At 38.4% G+C, this 18,095-nt stretch overlaps 1 protein-coding gene across 1 annotated transcript in view; it reads right to left on the bottom strand.

Annotated features, from left to right (window-relative positions):
• The window catches only part of osbpl5 (oxysterol binding protein-like 5), an 86,036-nt gene that overhangs the window by 2,131 nt on the left and 65,810 nt on the right, over nt 1–18,095 (bottom strand). The window contains exons 9-20 of the mRNA XM_067435679.1: nt 13,133–13,334; nt 10,798–10,982; nt 10,619–10,700; nt 10,098–10,196; nt 6,835–6,931; nt 6,623–6,721; nt 6,312–6,409; nt 6,131–6,220; nt 2,510–2,646; nt 1,477–1,656; nt 1,217–1,346; nt 985–1,099 (exon numbers count right to left, since the gene is read on the bottom strand). Of these exons, the coding sequence (XP_067291780.1) occupies nt 985–1,099; nt 1,217–1,346; nt 1,477–1,656; nt 2,510–2,646; nt 6,131–6,220; nt 6,312–6,409; nt 6,623–6,721; nt 6,835–6,931; nt 10,098–10,196; nt 10,619–10,700; nt 10,798–10,982; nt 13,133–13,334 (1,514 nt within the window). The remainder of the gene's footprint in view (nt 1–984; nt 1,100–1,216; nt 1,347–1,476; nt 1,657–2,509; nt 2,647–6,130; nt 6,221–6,311; nt 6,410–6,622; nt 6,722–6,834; nt 6,932–10,097; nt 10,197–10,618; nt 10,701–10,797; nt 10,983–13,132; nt 13,335–18,095) is intronic.

Raw genomic sequence — 18,095 nt, 5'->3', positions numbered from 1 at the left:
CTTTTGTAAAATATTTATTTCTTATTTCTATTTTTAAAAAAATAATAATTAAATAAAATAAAAACGTATTTAAATATATAATTAAAGATTTTTAAGTTCCATATATTTGTTTTTTATAATAAATGGTTATTTTTGATTGAAATAATTATAATAATAATTAATTCATTTCATTATTTGTCAATATTTTTTGGTATTTTTTTCATAATTATATATGAATAATTAATATATATATATATATATATATATATATATATATATATATATATATATATATATATATATATATATATATATATTATATATATATATATATATATATATATATATATATATATATTATATATAATTATTAATAATATATATATTAATTATTCAAATAATTAATTTGTTTCATTATTTGTTAATATTTTTTGTAATATTTATTTATATCAATTTTAAAATTTATATTAAATAATATTTTATAATATTTATTTATTATAAAACAAAAAAGAGATAAAAAGAACAAAGTAAAACAAAGAACTGATATATATATATATATATATATATATATATATATATATATATATATATATATATATATATATATATATATATATATATATATATATATATATATATATATATTCAGTTCTTTGTTTTACTTTCTTCTTTTTATCTTTTTTTTGTTTTATTCTTAAATGGTCAACTGGTATATAAATATTCTCCAGGCTTTTATTAACTTTTATACAGGGATTTAAAAGTTGCGTCCAAATTATATTTCTAAGTGCAACATAAATTGTTAGCTCTTTATAGCCTAGTGGATCTGAGAAACTATTGCGAAATCTGACTGGATTAGTTATATTTGAAGTCTTTGTAATGGTCAAGAGTCATGCTCACAAACAATTTTAATTGCCGGAAGAACTGTTTATTCACCTCTTAACTATAAGAATACATACACTTCTGTTTGCGTATGGAGTGTGTAAGCGTAACGGGACGATGACTTGCCTTCATTGTCGGATGACTCATGGTTGGGCTCTGGTGTGGTGCTGCTGCTCTCTGTGTTCTGACTGCAGCTGGACGGCTGGCTGCTCGACTTCCTGTGTTTGCCGTTCACCCGCAGCTGAGAAACACACATCTGTCGAGTCAAACACACCCTAAAGGGGCTTCGGCTCACCTAAAGGAGCCCGAGAAGAATCCTTCTTTAGAAAATACTATGAAGCGTTCATGTGTGACTCACCTTCTGCTGTCCTGCCCAGTTCTGGCTGTAGGAGAAACTGTTGTGCTGGCGCTGGGATTTCTCTTTTGTCTGGACGATGCCGTCTTTCTCAAACTGTACCAGACAGCGATCCGGATCCCACGGCTTAGTGCTGAGAAAGAGGAGATTATTAGTCACAGATGCTGCCAAATTTTGGGATTTGTATACAATGGAATAGGTTATCAGTTAATGTAGCTTTGTAGCGTTCCCATTAGTGGCTCATTGTGGCATTGTGCACATACTCGACATATTTGTAGTGCCACTCATTAGTGTCGGCATTGAGGGTGAAGAGACGTGGGCTCCAGGGCCGCTCGCCTCTCTCTCTGGCTTCCTGCCGCTGAGCCTCTTCCAGCACAAATTTCTCCTGGGTGGCACTGTTCTGGTCTTTATCGGTAATCGCTCTGGTCACATGTTGCCACAGTCTGCAGGAGATACACCAACAGTTTTCCACTATAAGCTTACCATCTTGTAAAAGCCGTTATTGTTTAGTCACAACATATTTTCCACAGCGCTCAGATATGGTATGATTTAACCGGGAAGTTAAGGTCATTTTGAATGACACATTCTTTGGTGATTTAGAGGTCAAAATTAAAGAGATCTAGAAGTGATTTGAAGTTTTCAATAACGGCTCAAGCTAAGGTTTGGCTGGTTAGCATTAACTGTAAGCCCCTGCTGGTGGATGCAGTAACTACACCATCTGGGCCAGAAAAGCACTTCTCCATTGACAACCATGTAAATGACAACAGACTAATAAGCAATATATGATATATATATACACGCATACACACACCAATCAGGCATAACATTATGACCACTATGAAGTGAATAACACTGATTATCTCTTCATCACGCCACCTGTTAGTGGGTATGATATATTAGGCAGCAAGTGAACATTTTGCCCTCAAAGTTGATGTGTTGGAAGCAGGAAAAATGGGCAAGCGTAAGGATTTGAGTGAGTTTATATATATATATATATATATATATATATATATATATATATATATATATATATATATATATATATATATATATATTATTTTTATTTTATTTTATTAAAATAAAATAAACTGATACAAATATAATAATAATATTATATAATAATTATTTATATGTATATACAAATGATAATTATTAATAGAAACAACATAAAAAAACAGTTAAAATACATACAAAAATAAATAAATTACAAATAAAATTGAATATAGACAATCCATTTCGCGGCTCTCTCTTTCCCTGTTGTCTGGACTTTTAGTTTATGTATTTGCATTTCTGCACCTCTGAGACTCGAACGCCTCCTGCTGGTCCATCTGCACCACCTGTCTCTTCAGCCTCTGTCTGCGTATGTCTGGACCGGGGTCCCACAGCACCTCCTGGTGGCCCGTCTTCTTCTCAGTCAGGTGCACTTTACTATCCTGGGGAAAGATTTGGGTTTCAAACACGTCTGTGAGATAATGTGTGATAAGCAATGTTGTATCCTGTGCGATCTATCTTCCTGTAAGCTACTGATGAAACAAGCCAAAAATATTAAATATTTAAAGGGGTCATGATATTATAAATCAAATTTGCTTTCATCTTTTGACATTTACAAGGTCTTTGTAGCATTAAAACATCGTGGAAGATTCATAACTTAAAACAGTTCCAAACCGGGGATCATTTCATGGGCATGGTTATTAGGGATGCTCCAGATAACTAGCCACTGATCGAAACCAGTTGATAGTTACTTCCTTTGATTCTATACGTGGTCTCTCAAATGCATGGCTTGGATTAAAATATCGGGACTAAATTGTCTGAGATCACTGCTCGTTCTTGTGTTCCTTGATAAAGGCGGATGTATCAATACTCGAAACCATGATCAGCAATGCAGAGATTGGCTGGCTTCAAGACATATAATCATATAATGTAAAAAAACACCTGACGAAACACTTGGGATGATTCTAAGGGCCCACGCACGTTTGGGCGCCCCAGAGATCGGGTTTCTTAATAGTAACAGTACTTGCAGTAATTTAATAGAAATTATAAATGTATAATCTACCAGAGTAACAAATAAATTGAAATGACGGCTTATTTCTGCATTTTCTGCAAAATTATAAGCAATTATACACTAACCTAAAGGATTATTAGGAATACCTGTTAAATTTCTCATTAATGCAATTATCTATTCAACTAATCACATGGCAGTTGCTTCAATGCATTTAGGGGTGTGGTCCTGGTCAAGAAAATCTCATGAACTCCAAACTGAATGCCAGAACGGGAAAGAAAGGTGATTTAAGCAATTTTGTGCGTGGCATGGTTGTTGGTGCCAGATGGGCCGGTCTGAGTAATTCACAATCTGCTCAGTAACTGGGATTTTCACGCACAACCGTGTCTAGGGTTTACAAAGAATGGTGTGAAAAGGGAAAAACATCCAGTATGCAGCAGTCCTGTGGGTGAAAATGCCTTGTTGATGCTCGAGGTCAGAGGAGAATGGGCCGACTGATTCAAGCTGATAGAAGAGCAACTTTGACTGAAATAACCACTCATTACTATCGAGGTATGCAGCAAAGCATTTGTGAAGCCACAACACGCACAACCTTGAGGCGGATGGGCTACAACAGCAGAAGACCCCACCGGGTACCACTCATCTCCACTACAAATAGGAAAAAGAGGCTACAATTTGCACAAGCTCACCAAAATTTGGACAGTTAAAGACTGGAAAAATGTGGCCTGGTCTGATGATTCTCGATTTCTGTTGAGACATTCAGATGGTAGAGTCAGAATTTGGCATAAACAGAATGAGACCATGGATCCATAATGCCTTGTTACCACTGTGCAGGCTGCTGGTGGTGTAATGGTGTGGTTCTTGGCACACTTTAGGCCCCTTAGTGCCAATTGGGCATTGTTTAAATGCCACGGCCTACCTGAGCATTGTTTCTGACCATGTCCATCCCTTTATGACCACCATGTGCCCATCCTCTGATGGCTACTTCCAGCAGGATAATGCAACATGTCACAAAGCTCGAATAATTTCAAATTGGTTTCTTGAACATGACAATGAGTTCACTGTACTAAAATGGCCCCCACAGTAACCAGATCTCAACCCAATAGAGCATCTTTGGGATGTGGTGGAACGGGAGCTTTGTGCTCTGGATGTGCATCCCACGAATCTCCATCAACTGCAAGATGCTATCCTATCAATATGGGCCAACATTTCTAAAGAATGCTTTCAGCCCCTTGTTGAATCAATGCCACGTAGAATTAAGGCAGTTCTGAAGGCGAAAGGGGTTCAAACACAGTATTAGTATGGTGTTCCTAATAATCCTTTAGGTGAGTGTATAGGTCAGTATTATTAATATGCAGACAAAGATTTGGGATAGTTAGGTTGGCTGGCATGTTTAATGGGGAATGGGTGCGGTAGGGGGCCCGACCTCATATTCTATCATAGGGCCCAAAATTGCTAGCAGTGCCCCTGTGTATGATAGCCTCCTGAGCAAGATATTGAAGAATAGTTACATAATGTCATCATAGGCCTCGCCCAGTGGCATTCAGTCGCTTAACGGCTGTCATTTGCTTACACTGGATGTGAGCGTTGTGTCAAAAGCAAAAAGAACCCATTATAAATCACAGACGCTGTCTGTTCTGGATACAGGATACAGATGCATGTTCAGTCTCTGACATGCTTTACACAAGTCTGCCGACAACACGGCAAATGGAAGAGTGAAAGAACGCTTACTTTGATGCGTCCAGTTTAAACAGCTTATACACACTTCAGATGGATCTGAGCGTCAGAAACAAGTGGATTGTTTATTTTAATATTGTCCTGGATTGCGTCAGAGGATTATGTTTTGTCAGCGAGTTACACTTTTAAGGAGAGTTCCCAGAGAAACTTTTGTTGACAGATGAAGTTGTGTAGGATCTGACAGCAGCTGCCGCACAATGTATAAGCAAACTATTTCATATTGCTTTGTCTAAAAGGGTTAGTTCACCCAAAAATGAAAATTACACCATGATTTACTCACCCTCAAGTCATCCTAGGTGTATATGACTTCTTTTGGAGTTATATTAATAAATGTCCTGGCTCTTCCAAGCTTTATAATGGCAGCCCAATATTCAAATCCCCAAAAAGTGCATCCACCCATTATAAAAGTGATCCACACGGCTCTGGGGGGTTATTAAAGGCTTGCTTAAGCGAAGCAATGAAAAAATATGTTATGGAGTCAAAATGCTTCCTGGCGGACCGTCTTCAGTATTGAACTTACGGAAAAAGCGTTACTGGCACAACCATGACAGCGTACGAAACCTAAGCATTTTGAACTGCGAGAGGAGTTACATTTTCTGCGCAAGTTTAATACGGAAGCCGGTCTGGTGGAAGTTAGATATTTTACTTCATAACGTGTTAAATATGGATGTTTTTTCTCACAAAAATCCATCGGTTCACTTCAGAAGGCCTTTGTTAACCCCCCAGAGCCGTGTGGAGCACTTTTATAACGGATAGATGCACTTTTTTGGGCTTAAAATTTTGGGCTGCCGTTCACTGCCATTATAAAGCTTGGATGAGCCAGGACATTTTTTTTATATGACTCTGATTGTGTCCATCTGTAAGAAGAGTGTCATGTAGACATAGGATAGCTTGAGGGTGAGTATATCATGGGGTCATTTTCATTTTTGGGTTAACTATCCCATTACCAATTATAAGTCAACCTCAAGGAACATATTAAAATAATAAAAAATAAATCCATGCCATGACCCCTTTTTTTTTATAATATACAAATATTAAAGTACATATTAAGTACTTTATGTTTACTTTAGAACAAAATGTATTTATTTATTAAAAATAATATTTTTGGAATTTTTGAGACAATGTTGGTGATTTGGACTGTTCTTTTATACCCTATTCTTTTATCTGAATTATACCCTTACCCAGTGGCCGTCTACCGTAGCCAGAACGTCTTCCCCCATACGTATCTTTCCAGAAATCTGGTTAACGTTGCAAGAGCTGCCAAGAAATGGCTGGGACAGAGAAAAAAAGACAAGAGCTATAATACAAATTTTTAAAATAAATTAAGTGTCATTGGTTAAGTTTGAAACTTCAGAAGAATACCTTCAATTTGAATTCAAGTTCTGTATAACATTGTGTTTTTTCACACTCAATTGTGATTTTCCCTCCAAGCTCCAAAGTCATTGTACCATACAGAATACCTGTAACAAAGTCACAATATCTGTTTATTGTTTCACCAAAAGTTCTCATTATTAACTCACCAGAAATAATATTAAAATATGGTTTTAAAATAAAATGATGGTGGATATTTGTATTTTTATTAATTATTTATGGGTGTACTACTCCTTTAAGCCATAAATCAAAATTCAGCATGGTTTTATCATAAAATTTAGACTCCAATTGAAGTCCGTCACCTTTACAGTGAGCATACGGCATTGTGATGATGTACTCTTCATCTCGGGGCAAAAACAAAAGCCTGGCCTTTCCATCTAGTATTGCAGACAGTGAGTTCCCTTCAAGAAATGACACTGAGGTTATAACCAGCATCGCACAAGTAAAACACAAATGTTGTGTGTTCAAAATCTCTGTAGGTCTGTATTTGAACTCCAGCATGAAAGTTGCATACCATAAAATTTGGATTTGGCCAGAATGCTTCCACTAATGCAGAATCCATCTTTCTTATTGCTTATGTAGAAGGCTGAAACAGGAGGGTGATGAGAAACCTGAAGGTACAAAAGTGAACTGCTTATCAGGTGAGCTTATCGGTTTCCATAGCAAACAGAGATTGTGGTCATGTTTACAATATATGGACACAGACAGCAAGACAAACGTCCTAGCAGAGTAACACTGTTCATTACATTACGATTCACCAACAGAAAGCGTCTGTCCAGATACTTGTTTTGATTTTAAAATGTCACTACCGTTTTAAATTGTTTTGTATTATTCTAAGGCTTCACCCAAAAAGGAAAATTCTACGATCATTCACCCTCATGCCATTCCAAACCTGTAAGACTTTCATTCATCTTCGAAACAAATGAAGATCCTTTTTAATAAGGTCTAAAAAGTAGTCTGTCCCTCCATTGACAGTCCACACAACTACCACTCTGACGATTCAAACAGTTCTGATTATAAAACTGATCCATATGAACCGAGTGGTTTAGTCAATTTTTTTGGAAGGGACATGCTTGGATAATATGATGAACAGATTGAATTTATACTTTTAATCACATGCAAAAATTAATCAACGCACACATCAGTTATGGTAAACGGGAATCAAGCACGCTTGACATACAAGAACTTACACAGCAAGACCTTCTGCAAGAACTAATGAGTTTCATTCTTGTGTTACGTAGCACGTTTGAGCTTCCTCAAGAACCAATGAGGTTCATTCTCGTGTTACGCAGCACGCTTGAGCTTCCTCAAGAACCAATGAGGTTCATTCTTGTGTTACGTAGCACGTTTGAGCTTCCTCAAGAACCAATGAGGTTCATTCTTGTGTTACGCAGCACGTTTGAGCTTCCTCAAGAACCAATGAGGTTCATTCTTGTGTTACGCAGCACGTTTGAGCTTCCTCAAGAACCAATGAAGTTTATTCTCATGTAGCGAAGCACGTTTGAGCTTCCTCAAGAACCAATGAGGTTCATTCTCGTGTTACGCAGCACGCTTGAGCTTCCTCAAGAACCAATGAGGTTCATTCTTGTGTTACGCAGCACGTTTGAGCTTCCTCAAGAACCAATGAGGTTCATTCTTGTGTTACGCAGCACGTTTGAGCTTCCTCAAGAACCAATGAAGTTTATTCTCATGTAGCGAAGCATGTTTGAGCTTCCTCAAGGACCAATGATGTTCATTCTCGTGTTAGGCAGCACGTTTGAGCTTCCTCAAGAACCAATGAGGTTCATTCTTGTGTTATGCAGCACGTTTGAGCTTCAGCAAGAACCAATGAAGTTTATTCTCATGTAGCGAAGCATGTTTGAGCTTCCTCAAGGACCAATGATGTTCATTCTCGTGTTACGCAGCACGTTTGAGCTTCCTCAAGAACCAATGAGGTTCATTCTTGTGTTACACAGCACGTTTGAGCTTCCTCAAGAACCAATAAGGTTCATTCTTGTGTTACGCAGCACGTTTGAGCTTCAGCAAGAAACAATGAAGTTTATTCTCATGTAGCAAAGCACGTTTGAGCTTCCTCAAGGACCAATGAGGTTCATTCTCATGTTACGCAGCACGTTTGAGCTTCCTCAAGGACCAATGAGTTTCATTCTCGTGTTACGCAGCACGTTTGAGCTTCCTCAAGAACCCATGAGGTTCATTCTTGTGTTACGCAGCACGTTTGAGCTTCAGCAAGAAACAATGAAGTTTATTCTCATGTAGCGAAGCACGTTTGAGCTTCCTCAAGGACCAATGAGGTTCATTCTCATGTTACGCAGCATGTTTGAGCTTCCTCAAGGACCAATGAGGTTCATTCTTGTGTTACGCAGCACGTTTGAGCTTCAGCAAGAAACAATGAAGTTTATTCTCATGTAGCGAAGCACGTTTGAGCTTCCTCAAGGACCAATGAGGTTCATTCTTGTGTTACGCAGCACGTTTGAGCTTCCTCAAGGACCAATGAGGTTCATTGTCGTGTTACGCAGCACGTTTGAGCTTCCTCAAGAACCAATGAGGTTCATTCTTGTGTTACGCAGCACGTTTGAGCTTCCTCAAGAACCAATGAGTTTCATTCTTGTGTTACGTAGCACGTTTGAGCTTCCTCAAGAACCAATGAGGTTCATTCTTGTGTTACGCAGCACGTTTGAGCTTCTTCAAGAACCAATGAGGTTCATTCTTGTGTTACGCAGCACGTTTGAGCTTCCTCAAGGACCAATGAGGTTCATTCTCGTGTTACGCAGCACGTTTGAGCTTCCTCAAGAACCAATGAGGTTAATTCTCGTGTTACGCAGCACGTTTGAGCTTCTTTAAGAATCAATGAGTTTCATTCTTGTTATGCTTTATGTTTGAGCTTCCTCAAGAACCAATGAGGTTTGTTCTCGCATGGTTGTCCTCAAGTACAGTTGAGGTTTTGTTTATGTTTGCTGATCAATGGTTATATGTGAATGAAAACTTCAATTCAATCTGTTCATCATGTTAAGTGATCAAGTGTCTTCAGAAAATTTGGACTAAACCGCTCAATTCGTATGGCTTCATTTTACGATCTCTTTATGACGTTTTTGAAGAGTCAAAGTGGTCTGTCAATGAAGGGAAAATAATTTAAAGGGGTACTTCAGCGCTGGAAAGATGAATCTGTATTTAAACTGGGTCATTAATGTAGTAGAAATGTGAAAATAGTTTGTACTTTGGAGACTTCTAGACTGAGAAGGTATTTTTGTCTCATGGGGATGAAAGACAAAAATTCCCAGAATGCTTCGCTGCCGACGAGGGCGAGGCCACTCCCAAAGCCACCGTTACTGAATCACTGGATCACTTTCCCACCACGATCATTTTCATTAAATCAGTTCAGCTAGAGGACAGATACTACAATTAAAAACAGAACGTATGTGTTCAATATGTGATTTAGCCGCTGAGGGAGTGTCACAGCACAAACGCAGGAGTCAGATTACACGCATCATAATGAATGAGCTCTCGTGATGAGAGCTATGGTAAACGCGTCCGCACTCGCGGCAGTCGCTCACAGTCTGGCGCGTTTTCAGTTCGAATATTCTCCTGGGCTCCTACTGATACAAAACCATATGTTAATCGCTGAAGTTACCCTTTAAAAAGGGTTTGAGATTATTTCATTAAAAAGATTTTAATTTGTATTCCGAAGGTGAACAAAAGTCTTCGCATCTCAATGTCAAATATTTTTAAGTGTGACTTAGTGCAAACACATTTTAAAACCACTTAATTCTAGAGTCTCACCTGCTCTGCTATGTAAAATGTACAGCTGTCTGTTTGTGGATGCAGCCAACAGCATCGAAACATTTCTCCTAGAATAGGGTTGTATGGTTTCTTCAGACCCTAAAAGACAATTTGACCAAATTAACACCCATACGATTTTTTTGAAAGAAATTAGCATGGATGCATTAAATTGATTTAAAAAAAAAGTTGGGACATTTATAATGCTACAAAAGATTTCCATTTCAAAAGTATCACGGTTTACACAAAAATATTAAGCAATGTTTCAGGATGGATAATAATAATAATAATTCTTGATCAGCAAATCAGCATATTAGAAGGCTTTCTAAAGGATCATGTGACACTCAAGAATTGAGTAATGCTGAAAATTCAGGTATTTTTTATGAGATATCCCAAAATGTACAGATGTGCAAAAGTTAATGCACAAATGTGCAAACAATTAAAAATTATGGAAGCCTGGTTACTGTTTTATGGTTAATGTTTCTTAAATCTCAATCCAAAAATGATCACTTCACCCAACTTGCCTTTGGTTTCTTGTAGAATCCTGACAGATACCAGCGCAAGACCTGCTTCATCCTGCAGTATGGGCTCTCCTCCATCACAGCCCTGAAACAAAATATTTATATGATTATTTCTTCCCCAACAAACCCAGTGTTTTTAGTACGTCTGGCCGCTGTAGTGATGCTAATAATGAGGTGCTTACTGGGACAACAGGTCAGCATGGTAATAGTAATCTGACAGCTTGTCCAGAAATGAACGCGGCTCCAGGATAAACGTTGGCAAAACAACTTTAGACAGGTCCATCCCTGGCCTCAGCTGCTTCAGGAGAGTCCAAATTAAACCCTTATTCTCATCTGAGACCGTCTCGACCTGGGACGCCTCGCCAGCCTGTGAGGAAAACAGAAACAGAAAATAATAAAAAATATATAAATTATACAAATAAAAAAAAGACCCATTGTCATCCGGCTTGCAACAGAAGGGGCCCTTCATTTGCATGCAAAAAAGAGCCACACCACCACACCGCACACACACCAGGGTCGGAAATTAACGGGGGCATGGGGCAAAAATGCTACCAAATTGAATAAAAATGCCCCCCAAAAATGTAAAATACGGGACAGAAAAATGTCCCTGTATGAGTTTTGATTTTAATATTTAAAAGCAATAGGCTACCACAAGTGCTGTTTACCGATTATAAGCATAACTGCAAATGTGATATTGACTTTATTACAACAGTTCAATTAGGGATGTATATATACATATATATACATGTATAAAATATATACCGGTACTGGAAAAATACCGGTATATATTTTATTTAAAACGGTACGATATCATGATTTGGCACATTTCGGTATATGCTGCTTTTCCGAAGTTCACCGCTAGATGGCAGCGCGCTACCCAAACTGTCCCGAAACAACCGGCAAATGTGACAACAACATAGACGAACAAAATGGATAAAGCAGTCGAATCTCACTCAAGATGCCCAAAACGAATTAATAAAGAGAGGAGTAGAAGTGACATTTGTAATGACTTTGCTTATAAAACTGATGAAGAACCATCAAACCTAGCCAAGAAGCATCTGTCACTGCAAATGGCTGTGCATTTAATTGTGCATTTAATTATGGCGGATGGGCTACAACAGCAGAAGACTCCACTGGGTACCACTCATCTCCACTACAAATAGGAAAAAGAGGCTACAATTTGCACGAGTTCACCAAAATTGGACAGTTGAAGACTGGAAAAATGTTGCCTGGTCTGATGAGTCTCGATTTCTGTTGAGACATTCAGATGGTAGAGTCAGAATTTGGCGTAAACAGAATGAGAACATGGATCCATCATTGTTATCACTCTGCAGGCTGGTGGTGGTGGTGTAATGGTGTGGGGGATGTTTTCTTGGCACACTTTAGGCCCCTTAATGTCAATTGGGCATCGTTTAAATGCCACGGCCTACCTGAGCATTGTTTCTGACCATGTCCATCCCTTTATGACCACCATGTACCCATCCTCTGATGGCTACTTCCAGCAGGATAATGCAATATGTCACAAAGTGTGAATCATTTCTAATTGGTTTCTTAAACGTGACACTGTACTAAAATGGCCCCCACAGTCACCAGATCTCAACCCAATAGAGCATCTTTGGGATGTGGAGGAATGGGAGCTTCATGGCACAAATCTCCATCAACTGCAAGATGCTATCCTATCAATATGGGCCAACATTTCTAAAGAATGCTTTCAGCACCTTGCTGAATCAATGCCACGTAGAATTAAGGCAGTTCTGGAGACGAAAGGGGTTCAAACACAGTATTAGTATGGTGTTCCTAATAATCCTTTAGGTGAGTGTAGACGCATTTGTGTAACGGTGAGCTTACGAAACGATGTGTATATTGTTTTGCGTAAAATGGTCATTTGAAGCGTGCATTTGTGGGAAGCTTTGACACTTAACCACGCCCACTTTTATAGTATTTTTCAAAACTGTGGGGAGAACTGACTGCTGCTGCTGAAAAGATGTATCTTGAACTTTATCACCGAAACTATCATGTATAAACTTAATTAAACTATTTAATAATGAATAAAAAAGGAGTTCAAACATGTATGATATTACGCTGTAGCCACATTGGAACAGCGGTTTGGAAAATGAATAGATGGATTGATTCAGCTGCGGACGCCATCTTCTGATCAGAAAAATTCATTGGACACACAACTCTCAAAGTGCATTATGGGTATTCTCTAGCCGTTGAGAGTACATCGGTTGTACACTCAGCATTGTGGTACATTGTGGGATTGAATGAGTGCACTCAATAACGTTCACTATGGTTTCAGACACCACTACATATGGCTGTTCCCTCACATAGTGCCCAGTATAAAGGTATTTTATTGTATAACAAACATGTTCTCTTTGCTTTAGCTTGTCTTCACTGACAGGAACCATGTTTAATTAATTCACTGCATAACGAAACACAAATAACTTTGTGCTGGTAAGACAAATCAGTTAATTCAGACCCAACAGAGACATTGATGAATACATATTAAGTTATCACCTCTCCCATCTCTTCATGGGCTTCTTCAACGAATGCTGTTGCCTGGAGGCACACGTCATCCGATTGGTCCATATCGCTCTCCTCAGTCAATCTGCCTCCATTCTCATTGGCCGCATTGTCAGAGTCTTCATGCATCTCCCTCTCTGATTTGTCTGAGTTGGCATCATTCTCCATATGGTTTTCCAACATGGAGTCATTCAACCTTTAAAAAAACACAAACAAATGACCATGTGAGATGCAGGTGCAATTTGTGCAAATAATTTAAAATTAATTGAGAGTTTGCTTTTGAACAAATTTGGCCTGAAGTTAGAGACTACAGCCCACAGAGGAAGCTATTTCAGCATTGTTTCAACCGGTCAATGGGGAGTGGGATCTCACTCACAGCACTCGGCTCGGGCATTCATGTAAACATGTGAGTATTTCAACTTTTCAAATTAATTTCTATGAAAGTTAAGTTTGAACTGAAAATGCGCTAGAGTGAATACACGCTGTAAATGACTACACCACCCGCGCTTACCTCAACTCTAGTAATGAATGTAATCTGACTTCTGCAGCCGTTTGTGCCGTGACATTCGCTTGGCTCACTCACTTTATATTGAGTGAGCCATGTTAAATTTTTGATTTTGGTGTCTATTCTCTTGCTGAACTGATTTTATGAAAATGAACGCGGTGGGCAATTGATCCAGTAATCCAGTAGCGGCGGTTTTGGGAGTGGCCTCGTAGGGCAGCGAAACAGGTGCATTCTGGAAGTTGTAGTCTTTCATCCACAGGAGCCAAAAATACATTTTCTGTTTTTTCTCAGTCTAGAAGGCACCAAATTCAAAAAAATATTTCACATTTCTACTACATTAATGACCCAGTTTAAATACAAAGCTTAATGCTAAATCAATGCTAAAGTAACCCTTTAACTAATAAAATTCCTCAGATCTGGAAGTCAGCATTTGTAGTTCCCCTGTCAAAAGGAGGCGATCCTTCTTTAATGGATAATTATAGACCAATATCTAAGCTTTGTATTCTCTCGAAACTGCTGGAAAAATGTATTAGTGAACAATTGACACGGTACCTAAATAGTCATAATAGTTTGTCTATTAACCAATCTGGATTCTGTAAAGGGTACAGTACCACTACAGCTATTTCAAAAGTGATGAAGCACAGCAAAAAGCCCGGAAATCTGTTGTGCAGGCCGAGTGATGTCTGACCAAGGTGACGAGGGAGCAAGGTGGAGCTACGGGGAAGATGGTGTCCGGTGGAGCCAATGGGGCGAGGAGCCAAGGTGGAGTCGATGGGCCGAGGTGGTGTCACGAAGGTGGTATATATACAATGTCTTGATTTTAATATTGATAATGCAAGGTTTTATTTTTATGCGGATGACACGCTAAGCAGCAGGGGTATGTGGCTTATTTAAGGCAAAAATCCAGATACAGTTTTACAAATCCATTTAGAACCCTATAAATTGTCCCTAGGATGTAATGCTCTGTTTTTGCCTTATTTGGAAGAGTCATGAATATTAATGTTGAGCTCTGCTCTGATTGGCTTATTTCAGCAGCTCACAGCAGTTCAGGTGTTCAGCGAAGCGGCTTGTGAGTCCTGACAGAACACAGGCCGACTGAATGACACTTTAAGCAGAACATCTCAAATGGAGATTGCTGAAATGCAGCCTACTTGTTTATTGGTGTTTTCAGAGTTTTCATAGCCTTGTCGAATGACTATCGTTTTACCTTATATGGTGGAAAAGGTGACGTTTACCAAAAGGATCAAGTGAACGATCTGTAAGCAACGTATCTACGGTTGTATTTTGTAATACAAAATAATATTACCCTTTGTCATTAGACACACTATTTAGTTTTGTATGGTACTTGGTGTTTCCTATTGTTACTGTACTAGCATCTTGCGTTATCTGGACAATGCTGTCTCTCTAAGAAATTTTCAGTTTAATCAGAAATTGTTTAAACAGGCAGTAAGTGGAAAAATCACTACTTACTGCTTGCAGGAATATATTTGTAATTGGACCTTTCTTCAGTTTAAGACGCTGAGCTTGAAATGGGCCGAACAAACGAACGATCTTGAATTAAATTGTTGCGGTATCCGATTATAAACATCAACCATGACTGTTAACATTGTTTATCTGTGGGAAGGGTAGAAAAGTCCTCACATCCCCAGCACAGCCTGGAACATATGTGTCCATGAGATCTGCCGTTTTTGTGATCCTCAAGGGCCTTGTTTATCTTCAGTCCTGATGATTCGGCTGCACAGTTCTGCCTGACAATGACATGTTTGGACATATGCAAATGTACATATAAATGATCCCAATGATTGCGTCACGGTTGACGTTATGTTGAGAATGACTTATTTTTCTGTGGTATTTTTCATGCACGAGATTTACATAAGATGTAGGAGGCAATGGTAAAATGGTAAATGGACTGCATTTATATAGCGCTTTTAACAGACCCTATGGTCATCCAAAGCACTTTACATTTTTGCCTCACATTCACCCATTCATACACCGACGGCAATGTCAGCCATGTAAGGCGCCATCCAGCTCGTCGGGAGCAGCTGGGGTTAGGTATCTTGCTCAAGGACACCTCGGCACTTGGTCAGGTGGAACCAGGGATTGAACCACCAACCTTTCGGTTTGTAGACAACTTACATGAACCACCGAGCCACTGCCGCCAGATGGTGTTTAAGACTCACAGTATGTGTTGTCCATGTACTGAACTCTTATTATTTCACTATGGCAAGTTTAATTCAATTTTTCATTCTAGGGCACCTTTGACTACGTGAGACAAAAACACAAGAACATGTTTTGATTTTTTTTTAGAAACAAGTCATGCTTCTCATTCAGCGTGAGGAAGAAATTAGTGTCCACTACTTTTTGAACAGTTATTGATTATTGTTATGTAGTTTAGCAGCATGCTTCTTATCTTCTTGCCTCTCAGAATGCTCTGAGGTTTATCACTGATTGTACATTTTCAACACACCACTGTGATTTATACAAAAGGGTTGCTTGGCCATTGTTGAATATCCAGAGAGAGAAAAATGCACTGATATTTGCGGATCTATAAAGCCATATTGGGTTATCTGCCAACTTATCTTTGTAGTTTTATTCAACAGAAACTTCATGGCAATTATTCATCACGTTCTGAATCGAACCGTCTGCCCTTTGTCTGAACTGAGCTTGATAAAACATCCTTCAAATATGCCGCCACCTCAGATTGGAACATTCTCCAGACAGAGATTAAGCTAAAAGATTTGGTGACTTGCAGTAATTTTAAAATTTTACTACATATCTTGGATAGTAAATTACTGGTGTGTAATTGTTTTTTAATGGTTGCATGTTTTATGTATATGTAACTTTGATGTATAATTGTATATGCAAACTCAACAGGATATCTTGGCCAGGACACTCCTGCAAAAGAGATTTTAAAGGTGCACTATGTAACTTTTCCATCCACTAGAGGTCGCCTATTCAAAACAAAGGCGTAGTTTGATGATGCCGAGATTGAGCCTAGAATCTTGGGACATGTGGTCTTCACCTCACAGCCGGTGGAAAAGAATCAGGATAGGACTCGGGCAGAAATCATGTTAATGGATGTGATTATTAACGTTATTGTAGTATGAAGCAAAGCAGGGGTGAGTGCTGTGGAGCTGAGCAAGGGCACTTATTGTTAATAAGATGAATGCAACACACGCCTCTCGAGCAGCGTGATTTTTATTATGCCACAGTCGCTGGCGCCATTTCTGCTTTTTGGGTTTTGGGTATGAGGTAACGCTGCTCTGTTTATCAACCTCTGTTACATCAGTATTTTGAAAATGACAACGTACTTATGACGTTACTCGACGGCTGCTATGACAGTAGTTATGTATATAACACTGGCCTAGTGGTTTTTGGATATTTTACAGTTTTTTTTTTTTTTTTTACATAATGCCTTTAATCTCAGTGAGTTTATTCTCCTGGTTAAATAAAGGTAATACACATATTTATTTTTAAACAGGCATTTATTATTTATTCACCATATAATTTATTCTTTAATATACATTTTTTATTCTGCCTCTCCCTTTTTAAATATTTGTTATGTTCACGTTTAAAGCATGTCGAGACCAGTTGCCAAAGCAACAAATCACATGACAATCATCTTCATGAGTAATTTGAAGGACAAGGCCGTCACCATGGCCACAGGAGGTTTATTACATGAGCATGAATGTTATTCTCAAAATTCCTGTGTCCCATTTAATGCTTCAGGCAAAAAAATCTCTAAAGAGAAATATGAAGCATTTGACTAGTAAAAATGTTCTTACATTAGTAATCTGACCATAAGCAAATAGCATGACATAAAATAATCTCTCTGTGTCCAACAGACACACATACACACACAAGAGCATGTCCTGCGTCGCTGGCTGTCAAAAGAACAAACAAGAAATGTCTCCTTACCTTGCCTAGAATATTTTATTCCTTAAACTCCAAAGATTGATAAAAAAAGAGAGCCAGAAATGGCCTGTTTACAGTCAAAATACATCTATTCCATATATATATTCCTATATTCCCCCTATATTTCCTGTTTTGGCTGGTGTTAACACAGGAAAGCTCCGCAGTAATGTTTTCCAAAAGCTGTTTTTCCAGCTTCACAGCTTCTCCGACGTGTGCACACGCTTGTACGAGTGTGTTTGTTTGTGCTGATGGTGGTTAGGGTTTACATTCCCCTCATCTCTTCCTGCTCCTCTGCCTTTCACGTAAAGCTTTAGGCCACAGTTGATTGGACGAGAGCTTCAAAGTGGCTAGAAAGAGGTGGGGACTGGAATACATAAATGATTGCCAGCTCAAGGATGTCACTGGCAAACAACGTCTATTTCTCTTCCTCTCAGGTATGCAAACACTTTGTCATTTAAATACACTTTAAATCTTATTTGATTATTTTGCAGGGAATGTAGATTAATTATTAATGTTAGTTGATATTTCATGTAATTG

This window comes from Pseudorasbora parva, chromosome 25 (genome assembly GCF_024679245.1).
Source record: "Pseudorasbora parva isolate DD20220531a chromosome 25, ASM2467924v1, whole genome shotgun sequence".
In the NCBI taxonomy this organism is placed as follows: domain Eukaryota; kingdom Metazoa; phylum Chordata; class Actinopteri; order Cypriniformes; family Gobionidae; genus Pseudorasbora; species Pseudorasbora parva.
The sequence above is the reverse complement of the archived record's forward strand: the minus strand, read 5'-3'. Positions and strand labels throughout refer to the sequence as shown.